Raw genomic sequence first — 20,747 nt, 5'->3', positions numbered from 1 at the left:
GATGTCTCCAGCAAAGTAGCATTATCCCCAAGCCTTTCTCAATAATCCCTACATTTATCTACTATACAAAGTCATATAAGTGAACACACCCCCACTCACAAAACTGCACCCCAGGGGATGGATCAAATTCTGTACTTGTTTTCACACACATATACTTAGCAAATAATGCATTCATCATTGGACAAATCAAGATCATACCTCAGTGTTTTTTCAAAACCATTTGAAATGCAACTTCTTTTGATTCCAATATAATATATAAAAATATGAGGTTACATTTTTAAAACATTAAGACAAAAAGGAGTTTTTTGGCACAAGTCAGTCTTCTTATTTTAACATATTTGTAACAAAATGTAAGGCCTCTGTGGGTATGTGAGAAAGCTTGCCAGTAGTTTCTCGTGGGTCAGTGGTTCTTTCCATGGTTTTCCTGGGATCTTCCTCCACCATTAATCCTGGCCACCATGTATAGCCTATCTTGTGCTGAAAAATGGCATTAAACCCTATAATAACAACAACTACACCAATAAAATGTAAAGTTCTGAGGGGAAAAAAATCAAGTTTTATACATGAAAAAATGATATATTTTATCAATTATGATTTTCATGGATAAATGGTGGATGAAATGTTACTTGAACTACTAGAGCAAGTTTGTGAGCTTTTGTTTGTTTGACCATGCTGATAACTGATGTAACAGAAAATGGCTGATGAACTTTGAAATTCACTATTTTAACATGTTCACAGATCTGATGTTACGGTAGGTCAGTTCATGCATTTTCTGTTTGAACATGCTGACAGATATGATGTTACAGTAGGTCAGTTCATGCATTTTCTGTTTGAACATGCTGACAGATCTAATGTTACAGTAGGTTGGTTCATGCATTTTCTGTTTGAACATGCTGACAGATATGATGTTACAGTAGGTCAGTTCATGCATTTTCTGTTTGAACATGCTGACAGATCTGATGTTACAGTAGGTCAGTTTATGCATTTTCTGTTTGAACATGCTGACAGATATGATGTTACAGTATGTCAGATCATGCATTTTCTGTTTGAACATGCTGACAGATTTGATGTTACAGTAGGTCAGTTCATGCATTTTCTGTTTGAACATGCTGACAGATCTGACGTTACAGTAGGTCAGTTTATGCATTTTCGGCTTGAACATGCTGACAGATATGATGTTACAGCCGGTTAGTTCATGCATTTTCTGCTTGAACATGCTGACAGATCTGATGTTACAGTAGGTCAGTTCATGCATTTTCTGCTTGAACATGCTGACAGATCTGATGTTACAGTAGGTTAGTTCATGAGTTTTTCTGTTTGAATATGCTGACAGATTATGATGTTTTTGATTTATTACATCAACAGGCAGCAAAGGTCTTGTAAGACTGATGTGTTCTTTATAATGCAGCACTACTGACACTGCTTAAAAACATTTCACATTTTTTTGTACTTATAGAATTTGCACACCACCAAAAAATAAGCAAAATTTATCAAGGGGGAAAAATAAAAAAATTCCATATGTAAATAGAGAATCTTGTTTTTGATACTTCTATGCTTACATAATTGTCAGAGACAAAGATTATAATAGTATTAACAAGAGTCCCTTGAAGAGACTGACACTCTAATAGGTGAAAGGAACTTCCAGGAATTAAAAAAAAAGATAATTTCTTTCTTTTAACTGCTGAGTATTGAAACCGTCTCAGATATTTTTCATTGATAACAAGGTTTTATAATCAGCTTCTGTGGTGGAGATATAGGGTGTCAGATTGGCACCATTTGCACTTATGACCAAGTAGACATCATTAGAAGTCTTTTTTTTTATAAACCTCATGTCAATATGGCCATCCGTTCTGGGCCAGTAGCAACAGCAAGATTTTAAATATAGTGACAACAATATTGGTTGTAAAATTAGCATCAATTGCATTTAGAACCAACTAAATATTAAAAGATGGCTGCTGGTGAAAACCCGATGTTGATATAGCCATCCATATGGGAGTAGCAGAGATAACAATATTTTTAAGATGGGAACCATGAGAGGGTCAATTACATGATTTTTATTAGGACCATCTAGACAACATAATAACTCTTCTGAAGAAAACCCCCATGTCAAAAAAAACTTAGATTTAAGAGAAGTGGCAATAACAAGATTTTTAAGATGGCTGCCAGGGCAGTCCTATTGGATATCAGGTGCACACTATTTAAATTTTGGACCAATCAAACACCATTATAAGACTTCTGCTAAAAGCACAAAGCAGATATGACCAGACATCATCGGAAAGTAGTGACAATAAGATTTTCCAGATTGCCATTATAGCGGCAATATTACGAGTCAACTTGCATCATCTTCATTTACGGCCAACTAGTCACCGTAAGAACTCTTCTCATCAAAAAACCTCTTGTTAAAATGACTTTCTCTTTATGCTTTATGAGTAGCAATAACAAGATTTACAAGATGGCCCCCATGGTGACCATATTGTACATCAGACCAGCACCATTTTAATTTTGGACCAACAAGACATCTGCTGAAAACCCCAATGTTGATATGACCAGCCATCTAGAAAAAAGTAGCAATAAGATTTTCCAGATGTCCATCGTGGCTGTCATATTAGGGGTCAGACTGGCATCATATTAATTTAGGACCAACTAGACATCACAAGAAGGATTTCAGTGAAAATCCCATGCTGATATGGTCATTTATTCAAGACAAGTACTGATAAGACAATGGCCACTGTGGTACTGGATGTCTGGATGGCACCTTTTTCATTTAGGGCTAACCAGACATCATTAGAAGTCTTTCAGTAAAATTCCAATGTTCATACAACCATCCATGCAAGAGGAGTAAAAATAACAAGTCTCAAGATGGCATCATTGGCAGCCAAACTGGATATGCAAGCGGCACCATGTTTTCATTTAGGACCAACTAAACATCATTTAAAGTCTTCTGGTCGAAACTGTTACTATGACTTTTTTCAGGAGGGGTAGCAACAACATTTTCAAGAAGGCTGCCATGGTAGCCAAAGTGGATATCAGACCGGCACCATTTTCATTCAAGACCAACTAAATATTATAAAAAGTCTTTCAGTATAAACCCCAGGTCAATATGAATGTCCATTTATAAGTAATAACAATAACAAGATTTTCATGACAGCCACTGTGGTGGAAATATCTGACTTCAGATCAGCACAATTTTCATTTAGGACTAATCAGACAATATGACATTCTGTTCAGAAGGAGTACCAATAACAAGATTTTCAAGATGGCTGCCATTGTGGCATTACTGACTGTCAGACTGGCACCATTTTCTTTTGAGACTAACTAGACATCATAAAAGTTCTTTTACTTAAAACCTCTCGTTGTTATGACCATACATTCAAAAGGAGTACTTATAACAAGATTTTAAAGATGGCCACTATGGCGGCCACATTAGATATTAGTTTGGCACCATTTTTATTTAGGACCAATTAGACATCACCAAAAGTCTTCTAGTGAACACCCTAATGCAAAAATGGCTTTCTGTTCAGAAGGATGAGTAGTAATAACATTTTCAGAACAGCTGATATAGTGGTCTTCAGACTATCCATTCAGGAGGAGAAACAACAATATTTTAAAGATGGCTGCTTTGGCAGTCATACTGGATTACCTAGTGGTACCATTTTCATTTATAACCAACTAGACCATGGGATAAATGTGTATGTAAATTGTCATGGCAATCCTCCAAGTAGTTCAGGCAGGGTAATGATAACAAACTTGTTCTTAAGGGCAAATGGGCCATGGACAAAAAAGCTCATAAGCTCTTCTGATCGATAAATAGTAGGGATAAAAATAAATCTTAAGTTTAAAATTTAAAATCTGGTAATCTTATTCTTAAAATACAGTTCAGGAAATCCTCAAATTTCAGAAATTAAAATTTTCTTTGAAGAACAGGTGCTTTTAAGATAAGACAAGAGATTAATGTAAAATGAAAAGCACACTGCTGCCAAGAAAGTGGCAAGAAAGACATCAAAAATCTCAATTTATCATGGTTCATACAGCGATAATGTTTTTTACAATGACTTTTCAAAGAGTTTTCATGGAATTTCGACAATTTTCAAGTTGTATTTTTTATCACAAAAATGTGGGTTATGACCCCAATTTGAATTGTAAACAAAGCTCATCCTTAGTCGGGTCACATTTCTTACTAGAACTGTATTCAATCTGCAAATGTGGTTGAGGTGATACAGTAAAGGGGTACCACTCTCAACTACTTGTGGTGTGTGTCATTTGATCCAACCCAAATATGTCCCATTTTATTCATTTATTCATATTATGAAAGATATATAAATCATAAAACCTTTAAAAAGTGATATAGCTTATTCATTCTTAAGAATCCATGCTAAAAGTAATAAATTCAATGAACATTTTGGCAATTTTCATGTAGTCTGTCAAGAAATTTGAGAATTTTCTAAGAATAAAACCAACTTTCCAGACATTCAGAGAGTATCTCTGGTAATCCATGAAAATGCAAGAATCTTTCAAGGTTGTATGAACAATGTCTCAAATGTAGAGTGATGTCATGTATGAGAGAAACCATCAATAAGGTAAAATCAAAAAAGGATACAAACTCTGGAATGACCCTATGAAATGTACTTCCCTTGTACCCAAATCCCTTTTCATGACTGCATAGACAACGAAAGTTTTCTGTCAAAGAAAATAAGTTGAATACCTTTAGATATATTTAAAAGTTGTGTGTGTTTTTGTATCTAAACAAAAAAATACAACATTTTCATGAAAATGCCTGATTTTAACTGCAAAGTTCACATTGTATGCTACCATAGTTCAACCATGATAACATAATGTTTTGTAAACAGGAAACTACTAAAAGCAGATAATTCTAACACTCATTTGGGACCCTGTGTGCTTTATGAGGTGAATGTGTCATTTCAGAAGCTTTAAAATGTGAACAATATGACCGTGTTAGGGAACCCTTGGCAACAATCAGGTCAGAAATTATAAATTACTGAAACATCAAAGTTTTGTACAATTTGTCTTATATCCTTGAAGTTCATGCTTTTCATTTTTAAAATCACAAGGAGTACAAACAGCTGGTGAGGGAAGAAGAGGCATGCCCCACCTACTTTTCGCTTATAATTGTTGGGATAATTTTATGCTAAATTAAGGAGGAAACTTGAACAGATCTCACCTTGCATAATTAGATGAAACTGTGTTCACTTATTATGAGTATAGTCTATTTTTATACCATGAAAATGAACACAACAGATGCAAATTCAAATTAAGTCAAGATCAGTCTGTAGCACATTGCCTCCTTTCTTACAATATTTTTCAACCATGGAAATTATCAGCTGTGTAATGGCTGATAGATATTTCAATATTTTTTCTCATGGTCATCATCTAGTCACTCAAATACTGCATCCTATAATGACTGGAAATTGAAAAGCCAATGAGTTGATGTTTGTCACAATGTCTGTAGAATCTGTGTGTGATTCTTGTGTTTAATATATCACATAGCATATGAAAGTATTGGTTTTCTTTACCTTTTGGATGAATTCCAATATAATGTATTATATTATCTACACATTAGTCACAAAAGCTTTAACCAAACCGTAACGCAAATTTTCTATGAATCTGACTCAATATCATATTGGCAAGTGAGCAAAGGAGCATGCTGTGCAATGAAGTGTCTTAGCTCCATAATGATTCATCACAATACAATGAAAATCAATGCATAGGTTTCAGAAATATATGCAAGTGAAAAACTTTAACCAAACCCTTACGGAAACTACTGATGCATCCGCTGATGATTAACAATAATTGCTTTGTCTCACTTCCCACTAAGATGGCTCAACAAAATGATATGTAGATATCATTCTGAAGTTTGGTAAATAGTCTTTTTTTTCAGAGGCATGACAAAGTGACTTTATAAAAACACAAGTCCTTGAGTTGAAATTCTTCTAGTTCAATTTCTCTGCTTGTTTTTTTTATTGATAATTTTACATATTTTTCTCACCAAGAGATGAAGAATTTATTTTCCTACCAAGGCCAAAGGCCAACAAAGGCATATGACAGGAAGTGAAGTTAAAGCTACATTCTTTGATGCCAGTTCCCATACAGATATGTGTCTGCAGCCTACAAAGTGTTCATCAAGGATAACTGGTTAAAACGGTGGAAAATTCTAATCCTACATCAAAATAATAACCATGCAGATAGTTGAAGTCAGTACCATTGTTAATGAGCCCAGCATGTGCTAATTGTGCTCTCTGATTGGTTTTCACTGACAAAACAACAATAGCAATGATAGTCAAAATAAGTATCATACCTATCTGAGTTTGACATGTGTTAGGTGTACTCTGATAAGTTTTCATTAAGAAAAAGATTTAGACTGGTTATGTGTACTGCCAGCAATATCGCAAACACATATGGAAAAGAAGGAGGAAATGAACAAGACAGATCAATGTACCGGTTTTGCATAATCAATAATAATTAGTTGAAATAGTGAGCTTCCTGGAAATTCATGTCCTACATCTAATTATGATAATGTCAAAATAAATACCATGGTTCAGCAAGCCTAACATGTAAGAGAATGGGTTTTCATAGAAAAAGCAATTTTGACAAGTTTTGTGTTCTGTGAACTATATCCCAAAAGTGCATGGCAAAGAGAGTAACTGATCAAGTTGAATGACCTGTCTGGTGGTGCTGCAGGACTAATCTTACCCACTCCCCAGCCAAAACATAATTTTCATATTTACAATAGGCTCAAGAATGGTCCTAACAGCAATGAAAATAAAATGGTAAAACATCCGCCAATCTGTTGAAAATGATTATCCCTAAATCTATTTTTGAGTCAGCATCAAAAGATGGCAAAAATGCATCATTTAGTATTAGCTCAATTTTTTGCCAGTTTGAAGAGATAAATTTCAGAGAAATTAAGGAATTATTAAACAAAATGCGAGGAAAGTATTGGCAAAGACTTGCAATAATTACAAAACCTGCTTTGCCACGGCTTAATCCAAAAACCTTGCAAAACTGTAAGAGCAAAAAAAGTCAGTGACCTATATTTGCCTGGGGTGAGTGGTACCCACGATGATCACTGTGACCTCCTTTTACCAGTGGTAAGTAGCAACCTCCAAGATGAATGCACCAATCAAGTTAACTGACTGTACGTAAGTATGAAAGTGTCAGAGAAATCTGAGATAATTGCAAAATCTTGACAAAATCACTGGAGCATTAAAATTGAGTCAATATGACCTACTTTACCTAGAGATAGAGCAGTAAACCCAAGATGAATAAACCCATCAAGTATCATGACTCTGCATACAACTCTGGAACAGAAACTGGACTAAATGAAAATACATATTATCAATGAAATATGAAAACTAGGTCACTGTAATCTACTTTTGTCTTGGTGATCAGTACCCTTTATGATGAAGAAACCCATCAGGATTTATGATCACACATACACCTGTGTCAGCAAAACTGAGCTAAAATGCATAAACACATCACTGATACGTATGACAAAGCTGTTGGAAATGTAGTTCCTATGTCCAACCAATGCTTCCCAAGTAAGACAAATACAAAAGCAAGAACCAGAACAAAATATTGAACAGACTTATTCTATCCTGGTTCATCCAGCAATCAAATATGTAACTATTATTTTTGTCAAAATTTGGTGATTACCTAGGAAATTCAAGTACTAACTTAGCCAGTGCATCGTCCATAGCTAAAGGAAAAAACACTGCATGACAAGCACATAAACACAAATGCATATACATGCACACACAATAAAACTCAAATATACATGTGCACATCAAAAGTAGTACCTGCTGTTTTAGGAACAACATCTGCTTGAAGTTCACATGTTATTCTACCCACATCCTTGTTTCCTATCCTGATGTCAAAATAAACTTGCGGATTTCCCCTCGCTTTCTTTGTCACTGGTTCACTGGCCTTGAAATTTAAGATTTGCTATAATTAAATATCAGCTAAGAATAAAGCAGATGTAACAAAGGTAAAATATATATTTTCTCCATTACATTTATTATATAATAAACTATCTTTCTCAAATGAAAAATCTGGAAAAATTCAGTTGGGAATAGACAAACGCATAAAATGAACAGAGTACAGTGAACATCATATTACATGCCTGCCTCATCTTTAATTAGACTTTGAAGTAGATAACTTACATTTTTGTGAGGAAACTACTTTTTTCATTTAGTCACAGTGACTTGATATTTTAAACTCCATAATCCAAATACCTTTTTTCCTCACCCAAATGTAACCCATCCACAAAGTTTGGTCCAGATCTGTGACACAGAATTTGTTTTATTGTCTGGAAACCATTTTTCTATTTTAGTCATCGTCACCTTGACCTTGAACTATCTGCTACAAAACTGATATGCTTATTCTTTACCCCAAGTGCGAGTCATCCACAAAGTTTGGTCCAGGTATGTTTTGCAGAATTAATGTTATTGTTCAGAGACCATTTTTGTTCTTTCAGTCAGTGACCATGGCCTTTGACCTTTTGACTGTGAAAATGATAGGGTTCTTCATTGCCCCAGGTGCAAGCCATTCTTAAAGTCTGGTAATTGTAGATTACGGTTTAGTTTGGTGCTGTGTGGCACTGAAACACATGTTGGTTATTTACTGCTAATACAATTTAAGTAAAGTGCCTTGCCCAAGGACACACCAAGGCAGCCAACTAAAGCTTATCTGATGACGTGATTTGAAACCTCAACCAATTCAGTTGTGAGTCTGTTATACTAACTGCTGCACCAGTGGTTCCTTAAGTTATTGTGTGAAACCAGTTTTCCTCTTTCAGTCAGCGACCTTGATTTTTACCTTGTAACCCTCAAATTGACAGTAATCTTCCTTACCTTATGTGCAAGTTATAGAAGGTGCAGAACTCAAGTTGTTGTTTATCATTATTACTTTGAGATCAATATCCACTTTCATTATACACCCACTATCTAGCAACTTTTCTTCAAACATATGCCTTTGAGGTTTTTGTCAAATTTGGAACCTATTTTCTTTTTCTTTTCTAATCCAGTCAACAGTTAAACCATGTACATAAACCAAATTGCAACTATCCAATCAAAGTCTGGCTACTTCAATTGAGTGTTCTTTGCAAGTTTTTCTCATGTCCAAGTGGGTGGCTTGAAAACCGGCTTTAAGATACTAAAACCTGACTCCATAAATACTTGATTATCTAAATTCAAAATTTATATGATACACAGTTTTCTAACCATTTATATCCCTAATACAAGAATACTCTTGTGACTATAAACTACTTACTGCATCTGTGTCCCCTGACCTCTTGGTTCCCCTTTCTGATTCCTCTATCTCTTCCTCCTTCCCATCATCCCCCTCATTCTTTACAGTCTCACCAGCATGTTCCTGTAACCAGCTGTCTTCATTCCAAACTAAAATGAAACGTTTTACACTTACAATATTACATATGTGAAAAATTTAGAGCCAGGTATCATGGTATACCATGGTATTTCTAAAGACACATGTACATGATACGTATCACAGTACAATCATATCTGGGACCAACAACTTAATTTTCATAGGCCTAGGACTTTTCTGAAACTACGTCTGTCAAAAACTGGAAAAATATCTTGCTCAGATTTATATTATATCCATTATATTATTAGAAAAAAAAATCATTCTTTATATCAACAAACAAAAGAACTCAGCTCAAAAGAAAATCGCAGCACCTATCCCCCACCCCCAAGAATGAAATGGTCAGTACCTATTAGTAAATCAATTTGCCATGTGTATGTTGATAGTTGCAGTTGTAATCTAAAAACTGTTACTAAAGTAGGAAAATTCAGCTTATACTATAGATGACACCCTGTAAAAGACTGCTAAATTAGAGAGTTTGCTGATAATAATGGGAATTATTGACAATCAAGCCTATAATTTATTAGCTAGACCAATTATATAATACACAGGGAAGCTCAAAGTTTAGATGACAACACCCAGGCAAAATGTTTATTAGATAGGGCCACGTAAATAACTAAAAATGATATATTTGTTCAGTCAAAATTTTTTCCAAAACTTGGATTTTCCTGAATATCTTTCACAACACCCCATTTGGCCACCATGTAAAATGTTTCAAATATGTGATTAAAGAATCATAAATATAATTTTATTTGTATGACAAAAACAAATGTTTTGTAAAAAAAAAGTTTGAAGTTTTGTCATGAAAAACAAAAACATGTTAATATAATTAAATTCTCAGCAAGATTACTCAGGAATGTCTGTACATTACTTACTGACGGAAACTACCAAAGTACCAGTACTGCAAAAAAGTACTTTGCTATATACCAACTCAAAAAAACTGGTACACTGGTAATGCAGTGTACATCTTGTACAAATGAGTAATATCATCAGACAATACAGGCACACAGTAACCCAACTTCCTGTACACTGGTTACAAATTTATACAAGACAGGGGTAACCTAACTATCTCTGTGACTTGGCTACTTACTTACACAAGCACCCAGTAAATTGACTTCTCTGTGACTTGGCTACATACTTATGCAGATCACCAGTAACCTGACTTCCTTTGCAACATGGCTACACAGTGTGAATGGCAGTTGAATACTACTTAAACCCCATTATATCAGTCAACTCTATCAAATGAACAGTGTCCACTTGAGAGAAATTTTATTGCATGATCTAAATGCCCATATGCTATTAAAGTCAAACTATACGACTCCTCAAATACTAGAAAGTAATGGGATCCAAAACATCAAATGCAACATAAGCAAGAATTCCAGCTGTCATTATGTATATCTTCATATGCGTATTACTCTAACACATTGTACTACCAAGGAATATGCAATACAGTGAAACTTGTTCGGACTTGTACAGGAATAAACAAAAATCGTTGAAAATTATTTGACAATTTTTGGTCCTGAATTTACATTTGTATTAAGTAATAGATCACTTATATTAAGGTACCAGTACATACAGTGTGACTCTGCTTTAGCATGCTCCCTTATAACACGAATTCAGTAATAACATGGTTGTGGTGTGGCTCCCGAAATTTCATATACATGTATTTTTCTCGTACACAAAAAATTCTTTCTTCAAAGTATGAAAAAAATGTACAGAGTTTATTATCATTTTGGGGAAGAGATCACGTATAAATAATAGAAGATGATCATGGCATGGCTTCTAAATTTTAAATGTATTTTTCTCATACACGAAAAAGTAGTTTTACCTTCTTAAAAGAACGAAAAATAACGTGTAAAAAGTTTATTCTGGGATCATGTAGGGCTTCAACAATGTCGCAAACTTGGATTATTTTCCTTATTGGCGGCAAAATATACCATTTGGCAAGTTTTGTTATTGGTGACATTGTTGGCTGTTTAAACTTGTATATAGAACCATTGCTTTGGAGTGGAGAAATTCAGAGGCCCCATGAAAGGAAGCTGCAAACTGGATATAAAATGCACTAAATTTATCTATTGTTACATAAACAAATTATTAGTCTGTACTGGCAAACCATCTAAACAGTGCATTGTTATATCATAATCTGTTTATCCAGACATCTAGCATGTGTACTGTATGTTGTGAGATATCCGCTTTTTTCACTGTTGACAACAGAAATCAATCGGATGAAGCATTATCTTGTAATCTATCTTTTGTCAGATATTTGGCTGCTTGCTAGTAATTAATATATTTATATAGACTGACATTTGTAAGTGGATGGTAAGTAAAAATCCTCTTCTTTGCACTCAGAACACTCACATTTTCTGTAATAATCCCTGTCATCAGACCAGAACACCTGTGTCTCTATAATCTGTTTACCCTTTGTTAACTTTCTGACGCATGCATGGATGCAGCATCACACTGCTACCACAAATGCAAAATAAAACAACAACAAAAGAAATCTTACTTATTGGTTTATTCAATAGGCAGGGAGGAACAGTAACTAGAATAGGCCAAATGACGGCCAATTCCTTTGTCAAAATGTACCCAGGGAAAATAGTTTGCTGAAATTTCAAAGGAAACAGATTACCTTTGAAGCACTGATTATTATGAAAACGTACTCAGCAAATGGAAAAAAATCAGTCTCAATCATGCAATACAATTATTTAATGTTGCCGCCACAATAAGAAATGAGCATTTGTTTCATTCTCCAAGCTGTCCTTTAGCAATGACTTCAATAATGCATGCACCTTCATCAAAGAAAGCCAACTACAATCTTCAATAAAAACAATGAACTTTTCTTCAAAGAAGTCAGTACCAAACTTAAATAAAAGCAATAGAATCTGATGGATTTTTGCATTTTCCAACGTGACTGGAACACGTTAACTGTGCTGTGAAAGTTACCTTTTTGCAGGGAAAAAGTTTATGCTCACAAACACTACCAACAGCGGCTTAAAATGTAAACTAACTTTTACCAACCTGGGACATACTGAAAAGTAAATGTGCTTCGTTATTTGTTATGTGATAGTGCTATGTTTTTACACTGAATTCAGACCAATATGACCTGTGACAAAATTACTGAATTTTTTAAATCTGTGTGTGTGCATATTTTCAATGGAATCACTTGTATTGTGGATTCAATGTATATGATGAGATTCATGGGTGAGTACACAGTGTTGATACTCTATTTATTCACTCAATACATTAGACATGTATATATAAACAGTATTCATATATATGTACCAATTTGTCATTCTCTAAATAAAGTAAACTATTATATATACCTTCTCTGTTTTCACTACAGATATATTTCTCATTTAATATGCATCGATTTAAGATGGTAACTGTGCCAATAAAGCATGTATTTTACCACCCGTATTTGTTACCTAACCCCACCCCACCACATCAAGCAAATTTCTGGGGTACATGCATCATTTTCTTCAGCTAACTGACCTGGTTACTTATAACATGGTTCGGTCTATAACACGGTCAGGTTCTATGGCTCCCAACTAATGGGGTCACACTGTATGGGTAACAGCGTCAAGCTTTAAAGTCAATTATATGCATTGGTGATTTATTTTAACACACAGTCTAGACTAATGTCCATATCAAAAGTTAACATGATTATATGCTGGAAAACAATTATCCATGCATCAATCAGTTAATGCACATGTATGAACACTGCCTAATCTAATGTCTACATCAAAAGTCAATTGATTATATGGTACAAAATAATTATGCAAACATCTATTTGCTGATGCACATATTAACTGATTATATAGTAAGAAATAATTATCCAAATCAGTTAGGCTTCAAGGTCAATTATGCAGAAAATCTTCAAAATCTAAATGTTTAAATGACTTTTGTAGAATATTATGTGCAGATTGAAAATCCATTTCTCAAGCACATTTTACTCTAAACAACTTACTCTTAAAATTAATGAAGAATCTGTTCAAAATAACCAACTGCATTACCTCCCTTGAATAAGGCTCGGTTTGCTGTTATGTGTGATGCCATTCTAGAACTAGCCAACCAGTCACTAATGTACAAGTGTATTGCTAACATAGTCATATTAAGTAATAAGTGACCCCTGAAGGGACTTATGCTATATTGGCCATAAGAATTTCCAGGATAAGACCATTTCAGCATTTATATGTTTGACTGCTGAAACCATCCGGTGACCAAACTTTTTCTAAGAGCAACACCATTTTCTTTAAGACCAACTAGACATACAATGTGACCATCCATTCAGGATGAATACTGATAACAATATTTTCAGGAGGGCCATTGTGGTTGATATACTGACTTTAAGCCTGGTAGCATTTTCAACTACAGACAACTAGATATCAAAGTCTTTCCATGAAAATTTCATCTTTATAGTTTATATAAATCTGAACTGCAAACACAGATCTTCATTAACCAACTGCTCTATAGGTTCATGAGAGAGAAATAAGAGCAGGAAATATCAAGTAGAATGTGGTGAAATTATATTCTCATATATAAAGAGTAACCATTTCAAAGAAGTGCAATTAGACTCAAAGATTTATTTTCAATAATTCTGACTAAAAACAGGTGATTTATTATATACTTTTGTGTGAAATATAGAAATTTATAGGAGAAATAATTTTCAGATATTTTTTCATTCCTATATTTTCACATGGGAAAAAATATATCCTCATATTAGTTTTCTACAATCTCATGTCTTTCAAACCTTGATAATTTGAGAATTGATCTGATTATTAAGAAATGAATCCATGTATTACAGAGAATATTAAAGCAGACATAAAATTTCTTAGTATTTCAGGCTCATCCAGGCCAATACCTCTGGGAAATTCCCTACCCAGGAGATGCTGAACAAATTCCTCATTTGATATTTTATTAAAGAACACAACAAGATAAATGTCAAAATTATTTATGTGTCCAAAATATCCCTTTGTCGCAGTGCACTGACATCAAATAAATGCATGGATTATTACATCTGCGTAAGAATAGCTGCAGTGTTTATAAACTTATGTGGTATTAGTTGGAACAGTGACCAGAACATTTGCATGGGATGTAATTAACTTTAATTCTCTTCTTGTTTTGGGAGTTTGCCACAAAAATGAGGGTTTTATAGACTGAAGTATGTTTTTTAATCTTTTGTTGGGCATATAAGTGTTTGCAAAGTGCTCATTTTCATACTTATGAAAATAGCATGTTTTAATATTTGTTTCCATGTTATTTTTCCTGGAAATATTTTCTCTCCAACAAAAGTTTAAATAATTTCAAACATATTATGTTTGTGCAAAATGTTATATATATCAGGAATAAAAGGTATGATCTAAACAAAAATATTCTTTGAGATGTTATATTTTCTAAAAGATTGCACAATTTATCAAACAAGTTTAGTTTCCTTTTATCAATTTCCAATATAATTCTATTTATTCCCAGTAATCTTTATCGCTCATTCATGGTTGTGTGGCTTGAGGAAATACTTGCAGAATTTTGGTGTAATTATGCTGAATACATCAAGCCATTGTGTCTGATTTCAACCAAACTTCACAGACTTAAAGGGCTGATGGTATTGCAATTGTTTCTTACAAACTGACATAGGTAAGAGTACTGAATCTTACGTCATTTATACCAATCCCTACAAGAAAATAAAATGATTTTTTCTGCCCTTAGAACAATCCCTATCTACTTTTGTCAAAATTTCATACTGGAGCTACCTGAAATTCCAATATGATCAGTAACAATAGGTATAGTATGGTTGCCTTTTCTCCAATTAAACTTCTCCCATGTTGTTTGTCTATTTTGGCTAAAAACTAATACACAACTTTTATTAAGGTTGATGGTGAAGTTCCATTTCAAAGAGTATATGTTACATACATCATACATCTTTTGTATATGGATTGGTGTGTTTGCAAGCAGAGTTATATCATCAGATAGTACTGGATTTCCAGATGGAGTGAACCCAACATTTTAACTGCTGTAACACTTACTGAAGGTTATTAATGTAAACAAGGTATAAGCATGTTGATAAAACACCTCCCTGTCTGATGCCATATTTTATTGGAAAAAGTTCTGATTTCGATTCATTCATCCAGACCCTGGTTTGTATATCTGAGTACAATTCCTTTATTACATGTAAAATCTTCCCTTGAATGCCCAGTTTTCTGAGTTTTAGAAAAAATCTGGCATAATTCAGAGTGACTAATGCCTTGTGAATATCTAAGAAATGAGCAAACACTCTTAAACCTAGTTCCAAAAAGTGGACAAAAATAGTTTTGTGTAGATTTGAAGGAAGCTGTTATAATACTCAATCCTTACTGAAACATATGTAGTTCTTATAATTTGTTAAAATGTATTCTTTGATGTATATTTAATGATTTTAAAAAATATCTGAAGTAAAACTTGCCTGCCCTGGAGGATCCTTCCTTCATTTTCATTGGTTTTGCCAAATTAACTCTGATTGTCCTACCAAACAACTCTGATTCATTCTGCAACAAATAATATAATTTACAGTTCAGTTGCTATCATTAAACACAATTCCTGCAGAAAACAGAATATAACCAATATCCTTACAAAAGAATGTAAATATATCCTGTCATACATTCAAACCACAGGGTAAAGAATCAATTTCCAGGGTTATAAGTAAATATTTTGATCAGCCCAGTAGTTATGATATTGAACTCCTGACCAAAAAGGTGTAGGTTTGATTTCAACTCTCATCAGCCTTGATTGGCAGCCAAATATTTAAGGATTATTTGTAAGAGCACATGCTTTCTTGCCCTTGGTGATTGAAATTTTAAAGTGTTTCAGGAGAAAAACACATTGGAGTTTGTTCTTTCTATTATTCAAAAATATAACATAAAAATTTGAAGTACACTGTGGCTAAATGCACTGGATGCCATAAGGTAATGCATATACATGTAAAATATTATAAACAGCAAATAGTTCATAACATGGTAATTTCAGGGCGACAAGTTGCTTTTGGTTAGTTTATGTTGGGCCATGAAAGCAGTCTAAAAACTGAATAAACTCTTTGTTTTTAAAAAACTCACCTTATCCATAATTTATTTACTTACAGTGTTAATTGTTTTATTTACAGTTATATTTTTATTCAGATTTTACAGAAAGTTTTCTTAAATTTAACCCCTTAGGTGTAATATTTTGCTAATTTATATGACTTATTTTATAAAAAGAATTCTCAATAATCCTCACTGTAGATTATTTACTTTGTTTCAAACAAACTGGCATGTACAGGATGCTTTCTATAAAATTTAATGATTTTGGAGAAGAATTAATTTAACCCATGTATCTGATTCTATCCTGAATATAACAATGGGTGTAGTATCTCACTCCATTCTGAATATGACTACAGTCATAATCTACTACATATTTGTGTTGTCTCTATAGAAACGTGTTAAACATCACAAATAGTTGTGTAATTTGTTAACAAAAAAGGACATGGTGACATCATGCCTGCACAGTGAGATTTTATAAAAATCATGATTGGAAACATGCTTGCTTAATAAAAAAGCAATCGATAAAATCATGGATGACAAATCAGATGTTAACTTGGATGCTTATACTGATTATGAGAATTAAATGGCTCTGAAGCTTTAAAGAGGAATGGGTTAGTTATGATTTTTCAACTTGGATGCAGCCATATTTAAATTGATAGAATGTATATACTATAAACAAATACCTGTATCTATACTATAAATAAATACATATAAATATACTGCAAATATATAGATACTGTGCATGTGTGCATTATATATATATATACACACACACACAAAAACACAGTAAAACCGGTAATGAGAGACCGCCCCTTCTGCCAACTAAACCCATTCAGGCTGGTGAAGTTTATCCCTGTTTTTGTGATGCAGTCATTCATAGCAGTGTTGAATCGCATACTTTGCCAAGACATCATGGTCGCTGGTCGCATTCAACAGGTGGTCGCTCACGACAGTGCATTTATATAAAAAAATTGATGTGTGCATTAAGATTTGGTCAGAAATGACAAGTGGTTGCTCAAGGGAAAGGTTTTTCATGACAGGTTTTACTGTATATACTTTATACTGTAAATATATACAAATAACTGTATGTAAACAGGTATTTCATTGTGAATGAAGTTATCTTAAAATTCAGTTTTCAACTCAAAATACCATATTACATAACTGTTCATGAATTTATTTGAGTAATGTTTTGTTTCATTATGGACTGATATGACTGAACAGTCATTGATAACTTTAATATGGTCATGATAGACACCCCCACCCCCACACTTGATGCAAAATATCAACTGTCTGACAGCATATTAAAAAATTTCTGGACCTCATGCATATAGGTGTACTGTCATTACATGTGAAAATTGCCTAAAGTGTCCTCAGGAAATCCTAATCTATGTTAAGAATGCATTCAATGGTATTGGCATTGTCAACAAAATTATCAGTGAACATACCATGTTGTCAACTGCAGCAGAGGCATCCTGCAAGTGAAAAAAGAATGAGCATACATTTCAATAATCCAGTAAAAACAGTGATGACAGATAGGATTTGTCTAGCCACACAATGCAAAATTTTATTTGCTCAGAAGACTTATTACAGATATGTCATATTGATCTTTCAAAATCTGCACTGTTCCCAGAAACCCTGAATTAGGGTTAATTAGCTCACAAATCATGTCTTGTACTTCGATTACTGTCCATTCTTTCTAATAAGCAAGTAATTATTTTATAAGCTATGGAACCAGTCCATGTATGATGGTATATTAAATACCATATTTAAAAGAATGAAGTTTGCTCACTGTCTGAAAATAATTACCAGAAAAAACTCAGTAAACTGTGAACTTGAACATAAAACCATTTTTATTTGATCACTGTCACAGCACAAGTACTACTGGATACAAACAGAGAGATCTCATTGGTCTTGATTTTTATTTTGGGTACCTACAATGTAATTTCTGTCAAACATATCACTGGATAGATAATTCACAAGATAAAGAATGATTTGCCAATCTTACCTCAAAAGTATCTGGCCAAATATTTATGTTGGGCTACTGGAACTAAATTATCTGCCATTGCACTATAGCAACAGATAAACCCAGTAGAAAATGACCAGGATAAAAATTGCACAAGCCCTTTCTCATCCATCTTATCAGCCATTATGGCTCAATTTTAGGAATAATTTGTCTGCTGTGTAAGTGTTAAACAGTTTTACTTAGAGCATCAATGTTAAATCACAATGGATTTTAAAACCAGATATCCAGGGATTGCTTAATAAAATGCTGTATAATGCATTTTCTCGGCTGCAACATAAATAATAAGTTTTGCAAATAAATACCTGGTAAATTGGTGCACATATATTTGATTAATAGTTGTCTACTTTCAAAAGTGTAACTATATGATTGCAATTAATAAAGTCTAGGTATGACAAATTACATTCTTTTTAATACTACAATTTTATTAAAAAGTTTGAATTTTCCGTATTTGTGTAACTGGGTAGATCTACCCTGACAAAACTAGACTACTAAATCAGGCCACATCATTACTATGTTTGATGTTGTATCTTGAATATTTAACTTGGTAATTTATTTATATTTTTTCTTCTGTTTTGCTATAATTTTCATCATTTTTCTCAAATATTTGATAGACATTTTTATGGGTGGATCTCTCACTGCCTTGACTGCAATGAGGCAAATAGTCATGGTTACAATTTCCTTTGATATCAGTAAAATATTAGCTTGTGATAAACATCAAAAGGGTGTGTGAGTGTGTGTGTGTGTGGGGGGGTAATTTGGATTTTTTAACGTAGTTTTAACAAATTTTCAGTCATATCGCTACGATGTCTGCAGTGTGTCAGTTTAGAGTGATGTCTAGTACAGGGGCATCATGCTGCAGACATGTAGCATATCGCACCCAGTCACAATATCCTGACACCAGGCCAACCAGTCCTAAAATTAAACTCTTAATGCTGAGTGCCTAGTGAGACAGCTGTTAGTACTATTTTTGTCTTTGTTATGACTCGACTGGGGTTTGAACCTGCGACCTCCTGCATCCAAGGTGGATGCTCTAACCACTAGGCCACAACATCAAAAAGGACTGCTTGATTTCTCAAAAGTTGTGAAAACTGAAGTATGTGAAGAAGTAGGAGTGAATTTGAAGATTAACTTCCCATTTCGACAACAATCAATGTACAATAACAGCTTTCATATAAGCACTTGCCAGGCATCACTCTTTTAAGGAAGAAAGGTGAATGATACCAATTTTATGTAAGCACATTTGAAAGATGTTGAGTAATGTTTTGAGAAATGCAAAAATTCTGAGTAGTTGTTATTGAATTGGAGCCATTAAAAAAATCCAAGATTACCTTCTTTGCCAAAGTCGTTTTGAAATATGCACTAAAATAAGATTTTCACTACATATTACACATGAATCATAATGCTTCTTTTGGCAGCTTCTCAGGGAAAGTTTTATTCTTTAGTAGTCAAATTCCTCAATATCTTCAAAACAGTAATTCTGAGAAAATATTGCTTTTGTAGGAGGTTTCAAGTTATAAGTGCCTTTGACTATGAACAAATAAAAGTAAAAGTATGTAAAATATGACTCCAGGTCACAGGCCACAACTAATTATTTTATGACCAGCCTATGTATGGTGGAAGAGTCTACAGCAGCCACCCATGTAAAAAGGCAAAAGTGGCCTTTGTAGACAGGTGATCTCTGAAAGCAGGTTCAGCTCTCAAATTTAGCTAATGACAAATTTATGTACTATGAACCAACATAATTATTATTATTATTGTTATTATTTTTTCACATTTTTATTAGCAGTAGTAGCATGCAACCAAGATGCATCTTAGCAAAAAGAAAAAGAAAAAATTCAATGAACTAAGTTCTGCACAAGGATACTTTGTTGTTGTTGTTGTGGGGTTTAACACCATTTTTCAGCACAAGATAGGCTATATATGACAGCCAGTATAAATGGTTGAGGAAGAACCTGGGAAAACCCTGGAAAGAACCACTGACCCACAAGAAGCTACTGGCAATCTTTCTCATGTATCCACATGGGCCAAGCCTGAGACTCAAGCCCATGCAAACAGAGGTGAGATGGCAGTGATCCGTAACGGTGAGCACTTTAGACCACTCGGGGCCCCCACAAGAATATTGAATCTTGACATTAATCCATCTTGTACATTAAATCATAACTAAGCATTAAAAAGGTCACTGATCTAAGCTTGTTTTGCAAACCCGTTCAGTTTACATTGCATACCTGCCCTTCAAGTAAAGTGCACACAACTGACTTTGTTAGGACAGTTGGTGTAATTAG

General features: G+C 33.9%; 1 protein-coding gene across 1 annotated transcript in view; it reads right to left on the bottom strand.

Annotated features, from left to right (window-relative positions):
• The window catches only part of LOC149807326 (peptidyl-prolyl cis-trans isomerase E-like), a 75,896-nt gene that overhangs the window by 44,255 nt on the left and 10,894 nt on the right, over positions 1 to 20,747 (bottom strand). Inside the window, exons 4-8 of the mRNA XM_089965377.1 lie at positions 17,888 to 17,914; positions 15,833 to 15,914; positions 9,286 to 9,413; positions 7,815 to 7,941; positions 4,598 to 4,677 (exon numbers count right to left, since the gene is read on the bottom strand). Coding sequence (XP_089821503.1) covers positions 4,598 to 4,677; positions 7,815 to 7,941; positions 9,286 to 9,413; positions 15,833 to 15,914; positions 17,888 to 17,914 — 444 coding nt within the window. The remainder of the gene's footprint in view (positions 1 to 4,597; positions 4,678 to 7,814; positions 7,942 to 9,285; positions 9,414 to 15,832; positions 15,915 to 17,887; positions 17,915 to 20,747) is intronic.

Source organism: Sinohyriopsis cumingii, chromosome 1 (genome assembly GCF_028554795.1).
Source record: "Sinohyriopsis cumingii isolate HCF-2022 chromosome 1, ASM2855479v2, whole genome shotgun sequence".
Taxonomy (NCBI): Eukaryota; Metazoa; Mollusca; class Bivalvia; order Unionida; family Unionidae; genus Sinohyriopsis; species Sinohyriopsis cumingii.
This window is presented reverse-complemented; position numbering and strand designations above follow the sequence as displayed.